A 21,125-nucleotide genomic window follows, 5' to 3' on the forward strand; every position below is an offset into this window, starting at 1 on the left:
CTCAGGGGAGACCTCATCACTCTCTACAACTCCCTGAAAGGAGGTTGGAGCCAGGAGGGGGTTGGGCTCTTTTCCCAGGCAGCTCTCAGCAAGACAAGAGGGCAGGGTCTCAAGTTGTGCCAGGGGAAGTTTAGGTTGGATATTAGAAAGAATTTCTTTACGGAGAGGGTGATCAGCCATTGGAATGGGCTGCCCAGGGAAGTAGTGGATTCTCCGTGTCTGGAGATATTTCAAAAGAGACTGGATGTGGCACTCAGTGCCATAGGCTGGTGACAGCGGCGGCAGTGGATCAAGGGTTGGACTTGATGATCTCTGAGGTCTCTTCCAACCCAGCCAATTCTATGATTCTATGACCTTTAGGGTTCATCTGAAATCCCCATTATAGTATCCATGCAAATAGTTCCCTCTGCTACTCAGCCTTTCCTTTCTGATGTGTTTCTCATGCCTTTTGGTTTAGATAAAAGATCAAGTCCTTACTTTCCAGTTCAAGCTTGCATCTATTGCTCTGCCCTAAAGCCCCATCTCTTAGTTTGTGATGTAACCAAGGGGGTTTGGCTGCCTGGCAGGACTCAAGCAATAACCCTCCCTGAATTTATATTAATCCTGCAGTCGAGCTGCTCCACCCACGTATCTCAAATTCTCAAGAGGCCGTGGAGAAGGTCAGTGCCATTTAGATGGCTTTTTGCAGGCAGTCTGAGTGTTGGGCAGCAGTGCTGGGCAGCCTGGGTGCCAGGCAGTCTGGGGCAGAGCCCCCAGTCCCTGGGTGCAATGTGGTCTTCTTAATCTGCTGGGGTCATTACACACAGGGCCTTTGGCACAGATGACTCCTTCAGAAGTGCTACCAGATTTTTCTTTCTCCTCAAGCAGAGCAGAAGAAAAGACTTCATCCCACACTCCATTTTTATAAGAAATTAATCAGAAATCATGGGCAATCCTGCATGCTGTTCTCAATGCTATGTTCCTCTCTGACCCAAAACATTTTGCAGAAGGCGCTCTCATAATGCAGCCTGGCTCATCAGCCCAGGCAAGACTGCATCACCAAGGAATGTTGGCTCCTGACTAATTAAAATGTGAAACTATGCTTGAAGAGTCAAGAGCTTGAAAGAGTTTTCCCCACTAAGGTGGCAAAGTGTTGTTGGCTGAATCACTAAAAAGGCATTTAAAAGCTATTTCCAAGACTACTAAAAACATTTGAAGGGCAAAAACATTGCAAAGGGCAAGCTAATTACTGGTGTATTAGGTGAAATGGGAGGGGCAGACTTTGAGAAGTTCATGTATGCCTGCTCAGAGCTAAAGGAAATCAGCAGAAATGAAAGAAATTTGAAGTGTCAAGTTGATGATGTCCTGAGACACAACATCCATCTATAAAATATTTTCCACCCCCTGAATCCGCAATGACTAATGTGTGGTAGGGTAATGGAGTTAAAAGTATTGTAAGAGTATTTCACACACACACACAAAAAAAAAAATGAAAGGAGGGGGAAGAGAAATTACTTAGAGTGTCATTAGGAAAAATGGGATGAAAATACATGATGGAAAACTTAGCCTGAGCTTCAAAAAACTCTGACATAAACCCACGTGGAGTCCAATTGCCTGTGATGGGAAGCAGAAGATGTCTGGTTGCCAGCATCCTGCAGGCTCCTGCCTGTGCTTTATACAGTGGTGTGGATGGCTGAGGGTGGAAAATACTGTAAGCAGTGTACTTAGGATTAGGAGTTCTTAAGAACCTCAGAGCTGTTCCAAATACAGGTTTGACCTCAGTGTCATCAGCAATACGTGGCCAACACTACAGTCTACAAAGGGTGACTGCTTACCTGGGCTCTGTTTAACTCAATGTGTGTATGATCAGGAGATGATTTTTCCATCAGTATTTCACATGCTGAGAACTATGCCACTCACAGAGACAGTCTTGGATCCGTGTTGATGGGTATTCACTGTTAAAAGCTTGTTCCTGTATTTGAGGTTTTAGCTTTCCCTATTTTAAGCTGTTTATATACACACGGTGCCACATTAATAAACACATTTTTTTGTTGTTGTTGTTTTTAGAGAGCACAGTAGATTTGTCATCTTGAATCGAAGTTTGCCAGTTCAAATGGTACAAAATTGCTCTGTTGACATGAATCATGATGCTTAGCTTTTATGCAGCATATAATCTCACATGCTTTAATGTTAATTAAATTCCAAAGAAGGGGTTTTCCGATTGCGCCACGGGGAGCTTGTTTGCCTTAAAATGAAACTACTGGGCTGAGATAGTCTGCACTATACTAGCATTACGTTCACTACATTAACTCAGTAAAGACTTTGGTGTAAGGCATGGAGCTGAACCTCAATAATCCCCTTTGCTTATCTGGAAACCCAGGGCTCCTGCACTGGTTCTCATTTGTGGTGAGGTTTTTCCGCTGGTGCCTCACTGTGATATTAACCTTTCCAGCTGTTATAACACCCTGAGGTCTTATCACAGCATTCAAAGGAATCAGGCAAAGAAATGAGCAGCATGCACATTGCTGTGAGGTGAGGGTGGCTGGGCTTTATTTGCAAAGCTTTCCCCATGCTGATTAAGAACCCTTGCTCTGCATCTGTCAGCGTTCCATTTTATTCCTCTGTGACCCTTTAGAAAGGGGCTGGAGGAGTCTTGCCTTTCCAGAAGAAGGTTCCCTTCCTAATCCAAAATATATTCACTCTTAGCACATGGTTTAGATAGTAGGATGGTGTGGGTGGAAGGAAAGAAATGCACCTGCCACAGAACTCTGCTGGGTTGGGAACCCAGGCTCTGCAGCAACCAAACCCTCGGGCACCCTCACATCCCTGGCATCTGGGAACAATTGCACACAATGCCTTGGGAGAGAGAAAATGTTGATGTTACAAGTTCTCCAAGGAGGAAGGGGTAATATTTCCCCCATTTTGGGAGCAACTGTTCTAAACTATTGCTGGTTGCTTGGGTTTGTGAAGCACAGTCTCTACCCAGGCAGTGGATTGGGAGCAGAGGGGATGATGTGTCTGGTTAGCTTGTAAATGAGCAAGGTTGGTCTATTTTAGTCACCAGGAAAAAAAGCCTCTCCCCAAAGGTGTTTTCTGGCTCTGTGATTTCATCCATGCTTTAAAAAAAAAAAAAAAAAAAAAAAAAAAAGAGGAGGAACAGAAACAAATAGCCAAGCCATGGCTGCTCCTGTGAAATATGACGAGTGTTTGCCTCATAAATGAAATGATGGGACCACTCGCTTGGCTTTGGTGTGAACAAAGAATGGAACAGGAAATGCTCCTATTCAGGGTGAGAGTCCTGGACATCTTTGAATCCACTTAGCTTTATATGCAGTGTCAGGATGCTTGTTCTGAGTGCTCTCAAATATTCCCAGAGGTTACAAGCTCAAGCACTTGACTCAAGCAAAAGCTGAGACTTTTAAAGATGGATACAAAGCAATCTAAACCTTCCCTTGGGGGATCCAACAGACCCTGCACAGCTAATTAGTGCATTTTTCTTTCTCCATCCCAGCAGTCTGAGGTGGAAGGGGACAGTGGGAAGAACAGGAGGTACCAGGGGCACTCTTACTCTAGGGGAATGTGGTTGGGGTCAGGAAGAGAAAAAGAGTTGCAGGGTGCCTGGAAAGCACAGGCTGCTCATCTGGCAAGACATGTGTGATGTACACAAGTGTCATGGGTCTGTCTTGGGGCTGGGCTTGTGCCTGCACATCTTCTGGGCCCTGCCATGGGATGAAATCCCACAGGGACTGGTCTCAAGACCATGAGGACTGGGAGGGATGGGAGTACTGGGTGGGAGGTGGAGAAAGTCCCTTGAAAGTGCTCATGGATGCCTTGCCTTCCTCCCCAGGTGGGGTGTTTACACCTGGAGATTAAATCTGATGTGTACACAGCCTCAAGACTGATTTTTTTAATACAGCTACAGCTAGTACTTAGAATCATAGCATCATAGAATAATTTGTGTTGGAAGGGATCTCTAAAGGTCATCTAGTCCAACCCCCAAACTTGTTCTTTGTTGGTTTGGGGTGGGGTTTCTGTTTTGTTTGGGGTTGATATATTACCCATAAACACCAATTTTCTTGGGGGCTTATTGTATTATGTTAGAGCATTCTGGAAATTATTTCCAGGGTGCATGTGATAGAGCAATAGATCAAATCCTCCCTTTTCAGCATACAATCTCGAACCATTTTTAATACTCACTGTCATGAAGTACTGCCAGGCTGGGGTTGGAGTCCTTTCTCAAACAATATTCCTACCAGAATCAATGCCAGATTCAAATAAAAAGCAAATAACCTATTCTGCTGCAATTATTTTTTTTTTTAAATAAGGCATTGTCCATCTTTCAGGTCACTTTGGTTTTGTTCAGTAAAGGTGTTACACTATTGAATATTTTTTAGTACAGGGCACTGAATGCAGTGATGTTTCATAGGAGAGAAGTAAACATAGAAGGTCCTTAACAACAGGAGAGGTGACTCAATGCAGGTAGAGTTTTATTGATTGTTGCAAAGCTTCTCACTGCCCAAACAATGACCTTTTTTTTGTTTAATCTTTGTAATCCAGGAACACCAGGTATTATACCTATGTTTGTACGGGGATATTTAAACCTCGTGGCTGTGGTCATAAACTTTCCTTTCAAGCAGCTCCTTCAGAGCACTCACATTTGCCCTAATCAAAGAAATAGAAGTTAGAAAAAGTGGAAGTTTACTGCCCATTAAAGTGAATGGGAAATGCATATTGGAAAAATCTCTCTCAACACAAGTACCAGTAACTCAATTTGGAATAACTTGTGGTTAGTGGGATTTGCTTTTAAGCAACTGAGTTCAAATATGTAATACAGCAATAGTGGGAAATGGGTTAGAAATATAAAAATCATTTCTGGATATATTTTTATTAAATTTTCTCATTGTCTCAAGCTCAGAGTCTGATGCTGTAAATGGCTAAAAAGCTCCTGGGAACTGCTGAATCCTTTGCAGATTTGCCATGTATAGGAGGAGGCAGAAAAGATTTTAAAGCACTTTGGAGGAAAGAGGTTTATATCTGAGATGCAGATAAAAAAATCAGGACAAACTGGGTCAGAATCACCATGCTGGGCAGTGAAAACTCTTTTACAAAGAATACAAATGTGAATATTGTGCCTCAGACATGGGGCCCATGTGGCCCAGGGCTCTGTTTCACTTTCCAGCTGCCAACTCCTTTCAGTGCAGGGGGATGCTGAACCCAGTGTGGTTTGCAGTAAATCTTGATGATTGTTCTTCTAAACATCTGTCTATCCTTTTTTTTAATGCATGTGAACCCAATACCCTTTGGCAAGGATTTTTCTTGCTATGTGAGTAACCATCCTGTTCTATTTGTTTTCAGCCAGGTTTCTACTTGTTTCAATTGGTGGTTCCCCATTCTGGTCCTTAAAGAGGTTATGAAGAGTTGAGCCCTCACCCTCTCTCTCTGGACCATCCATGAGCTGGGATATACTTCCCACAGTTATTTTTTGTATGGCCAAAGACCATACTCACATCAAAACCATATCATTCCTCAGATCAAAACCACCCACACCTTCAGACATCTTTGTTGATGCTTGAAATTTTACCAGTTTTAGTATGTTCTGTCCAAGGCCAGGGTATGGGAATTGCATTGGCTACTCCTGCTATGGGCAAACCATGGATTTGTACAGTAATACTCAGATACCCAATGTTTTAGTCTCTATTTTTAACTCATAATATCCAGCATATGCTTTGCCAGTTATTGGTCTGGTGTGTTTGGGGTGGGGCTACATTGTACCCCCAGACCTTGCTGCTGGGTGGTGCTGGTCAGCCCAGAGCCCATCACTTTCTATGTGAAGTTAGGATTGCTTATTCCCTTTTACATGTGTCTGCTTTTATCTGCCATTTTATTGCTAGGTCTCCTCAGATCCTCCTACAATTCCAGTCTATTTTCAGTCTTACAGGTCTTAATTCCTTCGTGCCATCAGCAAATGGTTTCACCTCCTGGTTTACCCTTTTTCATGGTCATTTGTAAACCTGTAGAACAGCAGAGCTTCAGCACAGACCCATGCATAACCACCTGTTGTTGGGGAAACAGTTCAGAAATACAGAGATTGTGAGCAATCCTGATTTACTTCAGCTTAGGCTACAGTAGGTTAATGGTTATTGAGGCCTAGTTACAGGTTTCTAAAAATGAGCTAATGGGAAAGAGATAACTAATTGGCAGCAGAAGAGAAAAATAGTTATGTGAGAAGAGTGGTTCCGTGAGAATGGAATGTGTAATTGGAATACAAAGCCACCTGTATGATATGTTTGTGTAAACAAGGCTTCTCTATATAAGTGAGTGCAAATTATTAATAAACGATTTCATACGATCATATTGATGTGTACATGAAATCCTTAAGCCTCCACAGACTTTTTTCCACAATGTCACGGTTTAACACTGGCCCGGCAATTAAACCGAATAACAGACGCTCTCTATTAATCTGTCTCTCCTTGATAGAGAAAGGAGAGAGAATAAGGAAGAGAGACTTATGGGTTGGAAACTAAACTACACAACTTTAATGAAACAGTAATGATAAATAGGTAAAATTACTAAATATATACAAATATACAGGAAAATGGAAACCACATTCCTCCCTCCTTTCCCCCAATAACTCTCACGTCACCACCGAGGCTGTAGGGCAGCCCTGGGAAAGTCCAGGCTGGACTCCTGGAGTCGGCAGCAGTCGGGAACTGGAGGCAGGAACACACAGATATGGGCTGGCACGGATCAGGACCACAGGCACACGAACAGACAGGATCCTTCCAGGATGCCGGGTGAAGGAAGGGAAGCAGGAAAAGATCAGGAAAAGATCCGGAAAAGATCTGGCTCGGTCCCCGTGATGCCTCAGATTTATACTGAGTGTGACGTATATGGGATGGAATACTCTGTTTGGTCAATTCTGGCATCTATCTTGTCTGTTCCTCCCCAAAGGAGGGCTCAGGTGGGGCCTCTGTGTCCTCCTGGACGGTAAAATATTTTCCTCAGAGCTGAGGAAAGCAGTGTCCTTGGCCCTGCATACCAGTCTCTAGCAGTAATTACAAACATCAAGTGTTATCAGTCCTAGAAGCACATACACTGTCTGAGAAACTTGCTGTTAATTTCAGCAAATGCAACTATTTACAAGGGACTTAGCTAAAAGCAAAAGTACAGAAACAGAAAACCACCTTTATCCTGGCCCAAACCAGGACACACAACCTGTGATCTTCCTCTGACCCTATGACTCATTTATTTCTTCCTGTGAAGACTGTCTCTCATCTCATAGCTATTTAATTTCCTTAAAAACATTTGGAAGGGCACCTTGTGGCAATTTCTTTAGAAATCCAAGTAAACTGTGATTTTTCTATCACTGGTACCCACTCTCGACAAAACTCTTCAAGAGAAGCAGCTTTGTGTTTCCAGCACAGAGCATCCCACTGCCTCCAGCCACTTCTCTTTCCCAGCTGTCCCTGTGACTTCTCAGTGTCCCTTGCCCATCTGCTAAGGACACTAAACCTAAGAACATTATCTCTAAGTATAGCCTCTCAGGAAGTTCTGTTGCTTTTGATTAATTATGAATATTAGCAATTTTCTTTCCGGTTGATGAGAAAAAAAATAATTACTTCAATAAAAGGATTTATAAATCTATTTTCAAAAAGCCAGATGAAGTCAATGAGGCAGATAACCAGAAAAGGAGAAAGCAAACAGGTTTATTTTTGCCTTAGCCTTGAAAACTTCTTTTCTATAGTGGAGGCTTCCATACTGATGAGCATATGATATCTTGTGATCCAGTTTGCTAAGAGTTTGACCCAGAAGAAATCACTGTAACCATGCAAGATTTCTTTGCAGTATGGACAAAGTTGTTTTAATTTTTAATGAAAGACTCCTAGAGATGAAATATTTAACACCTCTTTCTGTAAAGTCCAACTCCCCTTATGACCATGAGTAACATTGTGTAGGTCAATGATGCTGGTCCTTGCTCCAAGTGCTTTAGAGGGATGGATGGGAAGAAAGGTTTCATTTTTAAACCTGGGTATAGCTTGCAAAGATCACTGACCTTGAACTGAATCCTGCAGTTGGTTTTTTTTGTTAAGGTGAGTGGGGGTTTCAACTGAAAGGAAGATTTCAATGAAGTGAGAGCCAGACAAAACCTTATTGACTCAAATTTGAGAAAAATAATTTAAAATTCAAAAGAAGCCCCCTTAAGTTTACTTGGTATGCAGAGAGAGATTCTTCAAGGCATCTGAAAGAGAATTAACTGCCATACAGTCTGCCCAGAGGTAACAACAATTAGTGCCAACCCGTTCTTTTGATTGATTTTGAATTTCCCAGTCAATTTCTGGGAGAAATCTTTAAAGAAATCTATTCCTTTCACTGTGTATTTTCCCTCTGGGGAGTTGGAAATGTTTCCACTGTGTCAATGGAAAACTGCAGTTCAGGATGAGAAACTTTCACCATGAGCTGGCTCCAGTGGAAACCCACAGAAGGTTGGGATCTGTGTTCATTGCAGCACTGGCTGAGCAGTGGTAATTCAGGGATAGAGAGGAGTCTCATCAACTGAGAAATATTTCAAGGCTTGATTAGTTGTGCTCCTTTTCCACTGGGACTCCAGTGTTTTCACTTATAAAGACATGTGATCTGAAAGCCTGAGGCAGAGCAATCATTGTTTTCACAGGAGAGGCTTTTCTAGGATGCAAAAGCTTTTACATCCTCATCCTTCTTTCTAAAAGCTGTGTCTTTTCCAAAAAATTAAAAAAAAAACAAACAAAAAAACCCCCAAACCAAACCAACAAAAAGTTATCCGAGGATGGCATCCACATCTCAGCCTCTGAGAGGCAAAAGGGCATGTAAAAAAATATTTTGGGCAGTGTTCCCTCATGCCTGCTTCATTTTGTCTCTTGTGATCTATGCTTTTCTTGGGGCTCTCATGTTTTCCCACATTGAAGGTAACCGGACGGTCAATTTAAGTGAAGAATACAGAAACTTTCTGCAGCAACTATGGAACATCTCCAGAAATTTATCAGGTATGTACTGGCATTTCAAAAGTACTCAGCTGTACAGGGGGCTATTCATTCTGTTGCTTTCTGAATGAAACTTCTGGCTTTTGGCTTTTAAACCCATCCTTTAACATACCAACAGCTGAACCTGCAAGCAGGATTTTCCCTCTGCATGGCTAACGACTGCTGGTGTTTGCTTGTTTTCCTTAGCTGTGATTTTTGACTGCAAGCTTCCCTGGCCCCTCTGCTCCTGCCTGCAAAGACTTTTCTTCTTACATCTCCCTTTTCCCAGCTCTGAGCCTCCCTACCAGACCTGAGGCAATGGGATGCTCAGATGAAGGCAGGTGCTGCACTCCGGACCCGGTGATGCTGATGGAGTGGGGAGAGGGGAGGAGAAGGGGTGGAAATCCTCCTGGGTCTGTGTTGGGATGATCCCACAGGCTTGGAGCTTCTTTCAGGAAGCTCTGCTGACAGGATGATGTGTTTTGGACTACAATCCCTGTAGCTGATGTCCTTTCAGGCAGAACTCAAGGAGGAAGAAGGGGTGTGGGGATTCACTGGACAGTGCCACCCATGTGGCTTGTACCAGTCACTACTGATGACCCCCCATTTCTAAGTGTCTGTGGGTCAAAAGAAGGCTAAATTCCTGGGGAGTCCAAAATGAAACAGGACATTCAGGCTGGAAGCTGAATATTCCATCTTCCTGTACTGCTGCTTCATGCATATATTTATATCATATTTTGACTTTGTTGGAGCAGAGCTTGTTTATTCCTTGTTTGGTTTTTTTTAATTCAAAGACACTGGACCCACCTGATTTTTTCAGGGCCAAGGGGGAAGGAGAGGGTGGGGTGAGTATTTTTATCTTCTAAAAGAATACGAGAAAATTCTCAGCTGGAGTAAAGTTCCCTGGGATAACAGGCTGGCTGCTCCTTGAGTCTGCAAACACTCAGTGTATCTCCTGTTGCTGTAACAGATAACATGACAGAAAATGAGGAGACATTTAAGGAAGAAATCCACACACTGCTCAACAAAGCTGAACGAGACTGGTTTGTCAATCCAAAAGATATATGGACTTTCTTTGGGTCTCTCTTTTTCTGCTGCACAGTATTCACAACTGTGGGTAAGTTCAGAGTTAAAGTAATCCTCTGCACAGTCATCTGCTGCTTCCTCTGATGCCTTTCTTCCAGGGAATGAAAACAAATAAACAAAGAAACCCCCAAACATCAACAAAAAACAAGCAAAGAAACCCACTCCAAATCCATTTGAACTTTTCTTCTGAGTACTGACTGAGTCTGTGAGGGGTTCTGCAAACACTGCTGGCAGAGATGCAGCTGAGCCAGAGGCCAGTCAGATTTTAGTAATTAGTGATGGTGCATGCTAATTAGCTGCATCATTACATGCATACTGTAACATGTATGCATGTTGTATGCATATAACTTATCCATATATTGTCCACATATGACATGGACCCAAAACTAATATATTAAAGTAAAAGTAAAACACCTTTTTCCAGTCAAATCTTCTTCCCACTATTGTATATTATGCTGGGTAATGTTTTCTTCACTGGAAGAGGTAATTCATTATGGATAAATTGTGTTTCAATTCCTTCCCTGTTACTTATGTTTAACACAGCTTTGTAAATCTGTGGCTATATACTCAACCATGCTTTGGTTTTGTTCATACTTCTCTGGGTTCATAGCACATGGAGGTGTTTGAGTCACACCTCTGAAATCTTTCATTCTGACTTTGTGTTTCAGAGGAGGACCTGGATCAAATTGGAACATCTGCTCTGGTTTTGGCTCCCTCTGCATTGCTAAATACAACTCTTCACACTCTTTCCCAAAGCTGATTTTTGTCCCTTTAATTGCTTCTCAAATCCTGGCACTGACTAAATGTGTCAGAATCAAAACTTTCGGGCAATAGTTCCACAACATTATACCAAGCTTTGCAGTTGGCATTTCTCCAGGGCATTAGGAGATACTCAAGAACCCAGCATGGGTGTGCATCAACTGAACCTTGAAAAAGAGTTTATATTATACAAGGGGTAGTAGGAGAGTTAATATTGTCACTTGCAGCATGTAGGAGACCCTCGTGTGTAGTGAAATGAGGCAACCAGGTGCCACTAATTGCCAGGCAGTGGGCATGAGCTTGTGTTAAGCCCACCTGTGCCTGATTAAGGCAGGCCCTAACTGAGCATGAGCAGGATTAGGGAGCCAATAAAGGGCCTTAATCAGGCACAGGTGGGCTTAACACAAGCTCATGCCACTTCCTGGCAATTAGTGGCACCTGGTTGCCTCATTTCACTACACTTGTGTGTGTTTAAGTCACAGTAGTCTTGAAACTCAAGTTTTGGTGTCTCAGGTGACTGTTCAGCCTCAGTTTCTTGCAGCTACTGAGTTTGAAGGCAGTCATCTGGGTCATCAGACACACATGCTGGAGATGCAGACCTGAGTCCTCACCCTAGTGAATATTTCCTAGTACAAACACAACAGCTTGGAAGGTTTGAAAGAGGACATCTCATCAGAAAGCTTTGACTACAGCAAACAGATTAGAAAACATATTGTTGAAAATCTTTAGCCTGGGTATACCTACCCCTCTCCATTGACACAGGACTTTGCAAATGCCCCCATACACCCTATTTGTTATTTCTAAATTGCCATTATTTCATGTATTCACAGCACTGAGCGTTGACAGAGCTCCTCAAGCTTTGAGCTGAGGGTTGGGGTCAGTAGGAAGCCTGGAATATTGGTTGCCAGTAGGTGGTTATCTCCAGTGTGGTGGGTTTGTTATTTGCAGCATTAGGGACTGATAAATCACTTCAGGTGAGAGTCAGCTCAGGTATCTGTAACTATCTAGGAGAAGGAAGGCATTTAGTCTGAAGATGGGTGGTCTGAACAGCCCTCTCTTCACTGCCCATGGAGGCTGCCTAAGAGCTCCCAGCTGGGCTGGATTTCTGGATAGCTAATTATAAGATCCAGATAAGTTTTGACTCTTGAAAGTGCACAAGGAATTTTAATGCATGGAGACTGAGAAAGAAAAATAAAATGACTGGATAAAGTAGCTACAATAATTAATCTTCCTCACTTCCTTCAGTAGTAAGGATGAGCGCTCCCAGCTAACCAGTGGGAAACAGAATAAATAGTTTTTCAGTGTCTCACAGCAAAGAAGGAGCTATGGTTGGATTCAGACCAAAGGCTATGGCAACCATGATTGAAAACAAACATAAATGGCAGAAGAAAATGGCAGAAACCATACCTCAGCATATAAACTGATAATCTTACAGGATAAGTACTTGCCCTGAAAGATCATCTAGAAAAGGACAATATTTCTGGATGGAGAGATGGAATGCTTTATGTCTTTTTGGAGAATGAGAAGGAAAATGGTTGTTACAATTTAATACAGTTAATATAATGCTGATGTTTTTTCCCCACTGTAATGGAAAAGCACTAATGTACAATTTAAATTGCAAATATTTTAGAGGAAGGAAATACAACCACCCAAATTGAATTAAGGGAAAGGGCATGTCTTCTCCTACTGTTTTACATATCATAAAGGCCCCACCAAAAAGGGTGATATTTCCCTGTTTGCTATAATTGATATTTGTAAAGCTTTAGTACTCCAGAATAAACATGCATTTCCTCATGGGATAAACATACCAGTCCTCACTCAATCCTTTGATTTTCTGAGTACATTTAAGAGTCTGAAAATTATGAAGCCAGTACAAACCCCATGTCCATACAACACACACTATTAGAACAAGGTCTGATAAACCAAACTCTGCTCTTAACTTACCATTCCTCAGAAGTATTTTTGGCAAAAAAATGAAGTTTAAGGTGTGGGTTTCATTGTTCCAGACAGCTCCATAGTGCTGAAACTGTCTGAGTTTCAAAATCCGGAGCATTATTCAGATCTGAATCTTCCCAAGGCTGAGGGAGTTTCATCTCCCCAGGTCACTTGGTCATACTGCAAGACCTTGGAGGCTTGTGAGAAACCTCCTAGTCCCTCAGCTTCACCCTAACGTCAGCTCTTATATCAGCTTCCCTGAAAGGGGACCCACAGGACCAAGACCTCTCTTACTGTCTTGTCTTCTGGATCCTTCTAAACCCAGATGCTCAGGTCAGAAAATTTTCCTAAGAATGGTGTCTACCAGGGCAAAGGCTCCACACTGATCTTAGAGTGATCCAAGCCTTTGGCTTCTCCTTCCTAAATATTCTCCTGTTGTCAGGCAGCTGAGTCAAACAGCTGAGAAGATGTAGCTAAGGTAGGAAGAGTTAATTCAACAGAACTTCAAACTTCCAAGTGCTTGAACAGGTGGGATGTCTGCACTGGTAACTGGGATTTGGGGCTCAGAAATTCAATCAGCTTCAAAGCAATCCAAAAAGAATGGTATGTGTGGGCTAAAAAATAATTTTTAAAGTTGACAACAACAAAACCCTCAGAAGACTCGGATACCTAACAAATCACAATTTTCTCTCTCTCCCTTTCCTTTCTCTTCCTCTCTTTGTTTTTGTTCAAGGCTATGGTAATACCTATCCTGTGACACGGACTGGAAAATACCTTTGTATGCTGTATGCTTTATTTGGCATCCCCCTGATGTTCCTGGTCCTGACAGACATGGGAGACATCCTTGCCACTGTTTTATCCAAGTCATACAACCAGTTCAGAAAACTGCAGTCCAAAATTCTAGCCTCTAAACTCTGCTCTAGATTCACATGTAGAAAGGGAGATGAACTAAAATCCAGGGCACAATCTACAACAGCCATCAGTGAACGTTTGAATATTATGGAGGTGCTGAAAAATCAGCCAGGAGTTAAAGGGAAACCAATCAAATATCGCAATGCTGAAATCTTTGAAATGTTAATTGCCAGGGAAAATGAACACACGAGGCCAGCAAGAAATAAAAGCATTGAGAGATGGAGTTCATGTCCTGAACTAACCAGGGGAAAGACAATGTCCCAAGTAATCGAGAATTTTGACAAAATTGGGAAACAGTTAGAAAAATTGGATGTGCCCATTGTATTAATGGTGTTGGTTATCTTTGTGTACATCTCCTGTGCAGCTGCTATTCTTCCAAAGTGGGAAACCAGGATGGACTTTCAAGAAGCTTTTTATTTCTGCTTTATCACCTTGACAACTATTGGATTTGGAGATACGCAACTTGAACATCCCAAGTTTTTCTTGTTTTTTTCCCTCTATATTATTATTGGCATGGAAATTGTCTTCATTGCTTTCAAGCTGGGCCAAGACCGGTTAATTGGTTTGTATAAAAAGGTGATTTCATTTTGTGGGAAGAATAAGATGCCATCAAAGAAGGTGTATCCCAAATAAGAGCAGTCATTTCTCCTCCACTTGTAAGAACTGCCCACTGCAATGGTATGAAACTGTTCCTGTGCCTTTCTGCCTTGGGCTGGCAGGAGGCATATTTTATTCTCATTTCCTCTGAGAAGCTGCTGTAAAATGGCTGAAGACCTCAGGAGACACTTGCTGAAGTCATCTCCAGGGAGTACTTTCCATCTCCTAAATACCAGAAGAAGATGACACATGATGCAGAGGCAGGAGGCTCTTCCTGCTGCTGCTCCTGAGCATCTTTTGCAAAGCTCTGGCTTTCTTTCTGTCCTTTCTCCCACAGTCAGCCAGTTTAGGATTCTGTTTTTCAGGACTGGTCCAAGCAAGACCCAGATCATTGTCTCACCTTTGTCTGCAGCCAGGGACAGCGTGGTGGTGGCTGTCAATGCTGAACTATGACAACAGCCACAGGGTTCATCAGCAGAGAGCGGGGCAGAAGAAATGTGAACCCAGCTGCTCTTCTGCCACATAGGCCAAAAAAACTGTAAAATGAAAAGAAGGATACCCAATCTTCACCTTTTTTCTCTGTCTCCTGTCCAGAAATTAGTCAGGAAATTGCTCATCTCTCCAGGGCTGAAACCACTCCATTTGCATTGTGATTTACTGTACTTGTCCTCAGCCCAGATGTGTCTCCTGGTGGGTAGCTACAGATGTGCTCTTGGGATGGGGGAAGGCACCTAACAAACCTGAAGGTGACTCCAGCTGTGAACCACAGCTACATCTCTTTGCTGTTGGAGGAGTTTGATGGTCTGGGGACACCAACACCAAAAGAAATAACTCCTCACTCCTCATACAGGTTTTACTCTGCACAGACTGCTTGACTTCTGAGTGTTCCTTGGCCCTCTCTGCTTCACTGGGTTGTGGTGAGGATCCTGTACTCACGGAGCACATCAGTACGTGGTTTTGCTTATATTATTCATAATCTGAGTCAAGCTATCAACGAGAGATATTTTTTTTTTATGTCCAAACCTCCCAGCATACACACTCTATAAAAGAAATCACTGACTAATTAACTGCCTCTTACCTTGTAAATTATATGCGTGCCCACTGAACATGAGCAACATTTCTAGATATTAAAGCATGCTTAATTATGGCAGAATGTACAGTGTTCTCCATAGCAAATTTGCCATTCGAAGCTGAGATTTTTGGAATATTTACATGGCATCTTATCTCTCTTACACTCCATGTACATGGTAATGTGTATTCAGTCCTTGTTGATAATTAGTTGCAGTGATGATATGAAAACCAGATAATGACTGATGGTATCTAAGAAAGTGCTTTATAAGAATAACAATAAAAAATACTGTAGTCAGATGGAACTCTGGTTACATTTTTCATGTTTGCCATGACTTTGCCTTCACACAGAATTTCTCTCCATTCAGACTGCTCTTGTATTACTTTATTTTATGTTTTTGGATTAAAATCAGGGTACAACTTTAGACCCATGCCAGAGTTCTCAGATCTCCATGAAAACTCAGATTATTTAATGGGCTTTGGATCAGAGAACCACACTTCTTGCTCTTCAGCTTTTTTCCTTGTGATACACCTAATGCTGCCACTATTTGTAAGAACTGCTCTTTATACCATTTCCCTATCACTTTCATATCAGTGAGATCTTATTTATGCAGAGGGGTTAATCCCAAATCCATCCCCTATGGACTGCTCATTGATGTGGTACCTCCACACCTTCAAATCTCCTTTATGGATTTAGATAGGGAATTGTTGCTGGACTTGCAGTAAGTATTCTGCACTAGAACATTCAAGTGACAGCCAAGGGATGGCAGTAAACAGCTTTCTTTCATTTCTATCAGTTATGATGGATTAAAGTATATTTTATAGGAGACAGAACCCATCCCATCACCATGACCCTCTGTACAGTGACAGTGCACCTGCCTCCTTAACACAATGCACAGCTCTGGCCCTTCACCTCCCAAAAGATGTCTAAAATTGGAAAAACTTTATAGGCCAGGGAAAAGGATGAACCAAGATAGGGAACAACTTCCACCTGAGAAGAGTAGCTCCTTAGTCTGGAACGAGGTGAGAGGCAAAAGGAGAAGTGTGTAACATTATGAGAGCAGAGAGGAGGGAAATATGGAATGATGGAATGATTGTTAAATGCCTTTTCTTGTGAGAGATGGGGCTGCTGAATGAAACTAGCATATGGCAGGTTTCAGAAAAGAAACAAAAAGAAGAGAAAATGGTACTTTGCACAACATATAATTATGATGTAGTTGCTCCTTGTCATGTGAGCATGTGGTGTTTACAAGTTCACATTAGATCAATGGGAGATGGGACAAAACCATGAAAGAAAAACCTGACAAACAATGAAATAGAAAGACATCAGTTCTGGCTCAATAATCACTGAGTCCTAATTTGTCAGGTGAGGACTTAGAATACCAACAGACTTTCCTGTCCTTGTGTTCTTCGGACACCACTATCTCTCAGAACCAGATTATAGGTCTGCAGGATCTTGTTCTGACCTGGTTTCAGAGTCTGTAATGCATTGAAACAGATTGTTATATAGCTAAGAAAAATCTGCAGCAGGTCTGATTTCTACAGAAATGCTTAGTTTCACATTTGAGTCCAAGGTAAAATAAACCAGCATGCTCTGATCCTGCAAAACAGATCACACACACACATACAAAGGGATTTAGGAGACACAACCAGCAGCAAATGTAACATGGTCATTTTCACTGCATTGTGGGCCTTAAGGAAGGTGGAGAGCTGAATGCACCCTCAGATTTCAGTGACAAAAAAAAGGAGTATCTGGCCTTGATTTTCTTTGCTATTGAATTTGGAAAACAGTCTCTCAGGTGACAGAGATTGCAGCTTGTGCTGCCCATGATCATGGTGGATCTGCACCCAGCTCAGCAAATACAGCAATATCATTAATGATAATGAAACCAAGAGTGAGTGGTGCTCATTTAGTGAGCCTCAGGTGTAAATATTCATGAGCTGACTGCTCTTACCAGGGTCTAAATCCTAGAAGAATTCACAGTTGTTGCCCCCAGAACTTACTATTCAGCAGACTCACCATGGAAATCAGCTTTGTTGCATGAGAGCAACTCAAAATTCAGCTTTTCATAACTTCTTCCATCACATGCTGCATGAGGTGGTGGCTTTGCCATGTGAAGGGCTTCGTGGAAGAACTTTTCTATCAGGAAAGATGTGACAACTGGGGAAAGAGTTGCTTGATGTGCAACCCACAGAGGATGTGAATTATTATAGACCCAGCTGGAGAGCTTTATAGATCAAATGCATTTGGTGCTGCTGGATCAATCACTCCTGATTGGACCAAGATGGCAGCTGTCACGAATACTTAGGAGAGGAGAGTATTCCTGGTGTGGGAATTACATAGGGATGGATGGATGGATGGATAGATAGATAGATAGATAGATAGATAGATAGATAGAAGAAAATAATCAAATAATCTTTGGGCAGAAGTGTTAGAGGGAGAAAACTTCAGCCTCAGTAGAAGAAGGAGCTGGTTCATGTATAGACATCAATATGGTGAAGGAATCGGTGAGATACCCTCAAAATATGGTGAGGGTCTTTTCTTCTGGCTTGAGGAGGGTTTATGCAGTCAGCCCATGGCTGGCTAGGTGCTCAGCATGGTGGTCATGGTTTGTGGACTCCAGAGCAGGCTAGGGGAGGGCAGAAGAATCTGTGCAAAGAAGCCTCTTGAGAGATGAAACAGTGACAGAAAGAAGATAGAGGCACTGGACTGAAAGGCCATTAATGAAACCATCAGAAATATTCCTCTCATTCTCTCCTGTGTCATTTGAAGAGTGACAAACCCATTTAGAAACATCTTTTACATGAATAATACATCTGAGGACTCAGGAAATTCTTACTGGGATGTAGGACTTCTCATCTGTGTGCCAGTAGTTCAGATGCAGCCCATATTTTAGCAGACTAAGTGTTAATAACATCTGATAGCATTTGTGATGGGTTTTCTGCTTCTGCAACTCATCCCAGGTGGGGATGCACCCACATCACAAACCCATTCTCAGATAATGAATGCTAATAGCAGGGCTGGGGTCAGGCTCAGCAGAGGCAAAGGTTGGAACTCTAGCTGAGAGCAGTCCCCACAGTCTCCTTTGCTTCCAGGTTCCCAGTATATCTTGTGATCCTCATTTCCAGACCACAGGGTGCAGCAAATGGAGCACGTGTGGCTGTTGCATGCAATATGAATGCTTTGGGAACACAGAATGATGGGTCTGATTATTTTCCTTGGGTTTTGCAAATGTTATTGTTATTCTTTATAATATATATATTACATATATATATATGTATATATCATTATAATATTAATAATTATGAATCATTATTTAAAAGCGTCTTCACAGGATGTACTCAGCTGTCCTACAAACTTATGTTATATCCTAAGAGAAACTTAAAGTATTTCATTAGGCTACTTTTCTTCCTTATTCTTGCTCCACATGTCTGGTAGATAAAAGATCCAAAAAAAGAAAAAAAGAAAAAAAAAAAAAAAAAAAAGAAAAAGAAAAAGAAAAAAAAAAAAGACATCCAAAATGATGACCCAAATTACACACAGAGCAAGGGAGATCAAGTTTCTCAGGATGAAATTCAATTATCTTTGTTAAAGTCCGTAGGCACAGATGATGACAGAAACTCTAGGAGCTTGCTCCATCACTCATAGCAAGTTAGAGCTGGGTGTGGACAGCAGATCCCTCATACAGGAGGCCAATATTTTTGGGAAAGAGGCCCAAGGTCGAAGTGCAAAGCTTAATGGTCAATGGAGCCCCTGAATGCATCACTTGTGCGTGCCAAGAGCTGGTGGAGCTGCACGTGGAGCTCATTAGAGAGTTTTAGGAAGTGCCTGGATGAATGTGAGTTGGTTTTGTGTGCTCACTGCTTTGCATGTGACTGAGCACATTTTTTTTTTTTTGCTTTGAGTTAAAAATTCAGTCTCTCAGTAGATAAAATCTAATTCTTTTGAGGTTAGTTCAGACTTTTTTTTTTTTTTTCTCAAGCTGATGAAGCTCTCAGTGTCTTGGCACAGCCAGAATCCTCCTAGCACTGAATGTGTGCATAAGACTTCATGTCCCTGCTTTTTTAGGGTGTATCAAAGGCCAGAGAAAGTGGAAGGAAATGGGCAAGAAGAGAAGGAAAAGCAAAGCAAGACAAAGAGATTAGAGACCTGGCAGTGAAAGACTAATTGCTGTGTTAAGCATCTACTGATGAGAAATCAGAGTTACAACCTTGTCTAAAACATTCACACGTTCCATCAGCTGCTTCCATGGAGCCCTGTGTGAACAGGGAAGCTGTGAGAGAAGACACCACAAAATCAGTGTATGAAGCTGCCAGTGTATTTGATGCAGGGAGTTATTTGATCTGCTGGGTGATGCAGGCTGTCATCATGCTCCCAGCAGTGCCCTGCAGGGGAAAGCCACCCCTTTGCTGGTTTTTGTCACATGTGACAAAAAGATTTGAGGAGCAGTGCCTGAGCTGGAGCTTGGGGCTCTGGCTGGGGGCATAAGATGCCCAAGTGCTGCCATTTCCCCACTTTTCTTATAGAAAGCAGTAGAAGTTGCTGCTGCTAAAGGGGTTTGGGGAAATCAGTGTATGGATGAAGCCTTTTGCCCACCAGCTTGATGTAACTCTTGGTTTTGGCTTCTTTTTCTCTCACACATCCAGCCAAAGTCACAGGAGAACACTGCCTGTCTGGGTTTCACCAATGCTTAATGGATGGTTTTCCACATACACTTGGCAGCCCAAAGCACACAGTGATGCTGTGATTCCTGGGCACCAGATCTGGCTGATGCCTGGATGAAAACTTTTGATGACACTTCAAGGAAGATGGAAGAAAACAGAAGCTTTGGATATATCACAACAGCATTTTCACCAAATATTTTCAAAGCAAGCCTGAACTTGTAGGAGAACTTTCAGTTGAACAACACGCTGATGTTCCAAAGAGGATTGGTATAAAGTTTTTAGCAATTTCATCTCCCTAAGAGAAAACATTCATTTGAGAAGGGAAGGCCCTGAAAGATCAAGCTCTCTGTGATGCCCCATGCTGTGGCTATCACTCCAGATCCTCCCACAGAGGTGGTGATGTGTGAAGTCCCTGCTGATGAAAGAGGACTGCCTTTCTCCAGGGTTGGTTCCAAGTTTTTTCTATATATCCCAGGAGAAGAGCAAACTCTGTTATAATCCACTTCAAACAAGGCAACACTTGGTGTTCTTGTTAAAAGAGTTTAAATAGCCCTAAGTTCAGACAGCTTTGGAGTTACTGGGAAGAAAAAAGCAAATGAAGTCTCATGAACTTTGCTTGGAGTTTAAGAGCAGGGCATGATTTACTGTACTGAGATTTACTGTCTGGGCCTGTAAATAAGAAGTGAATGCTTGGGCTAACATTTGACAGCCAACAGCACTTCTTTCCTGTCTGCTCTGCAAGAGAAGTTATGGTGCCAAATGTACTTTACAACAATTTGCTATGCCAGCTGAACAAGTAGATTGTGTTCTCAAAGAGATTAAGGACTGGCCCATATATTTGTTTTAATTGTATTTAAAAAGCCACTTCTAAATGCTGCCTAAGAAACAGAGGGATGAATTCAGATCTTCTTGAAATCCATGTCAAGACTCACAGTGTCTTAAACAAAACCAGGTATGGAAACAACTGACAAAGAGACAATGTGTTGTCATTGATCCCTTTGATCCTGGTTTTAGGAGAGCTCTATCACTCCTAAACTGCCATCTCATGGAAAAGATTTTTGTACACACAAACTAGTGAAACTCCTGTTGGTTGTGGCTTGGCTTGGCTTTTTCCTATTAAAAGGGTGG

The 21,125-nt window shown here is 42.1% G+C and overlaps 1 protein-coding gene across 1 annotated transcript; it reads left to right on the forward strand.

The window, feature by feature from the left end:
* The first annotated feature begins 8,782 nt into the window (after positions 1-8,782).
* On the forward strand, positions 8,783-14,300 carry KCNK18 (potassium two pore domain channel subfamily K member 18). Its single transcript, XM_008490112.1, has 3 exons — positions 8,783-8,999; positions 9,946-10,092; positions 13,489-14,300. Exons 1-3 carry the CDS (start codon positions 8,783-8,785, stop codon positions 14,298-14,300), a joined length of 1,176 nt encoding a protein of 391 aa, XP_008488334.1.
* The last annotated feature ends 6,825 nt before the right edge of the window (positions 14,301-21,125 follow it).

Source organism: Calypte anna, chromosome 6, assembly GCF_003957555.1.
Source record: "Calypte anna isolate BGI_N300 chromosome 6, bCalAnn1_v1.p, whole genome shotgun sequence".
NCBI lineage: Eukaryota > Metazoa > Chordata > Aves > Apodiformes > Trochilidae > Calypte > Calypte anna.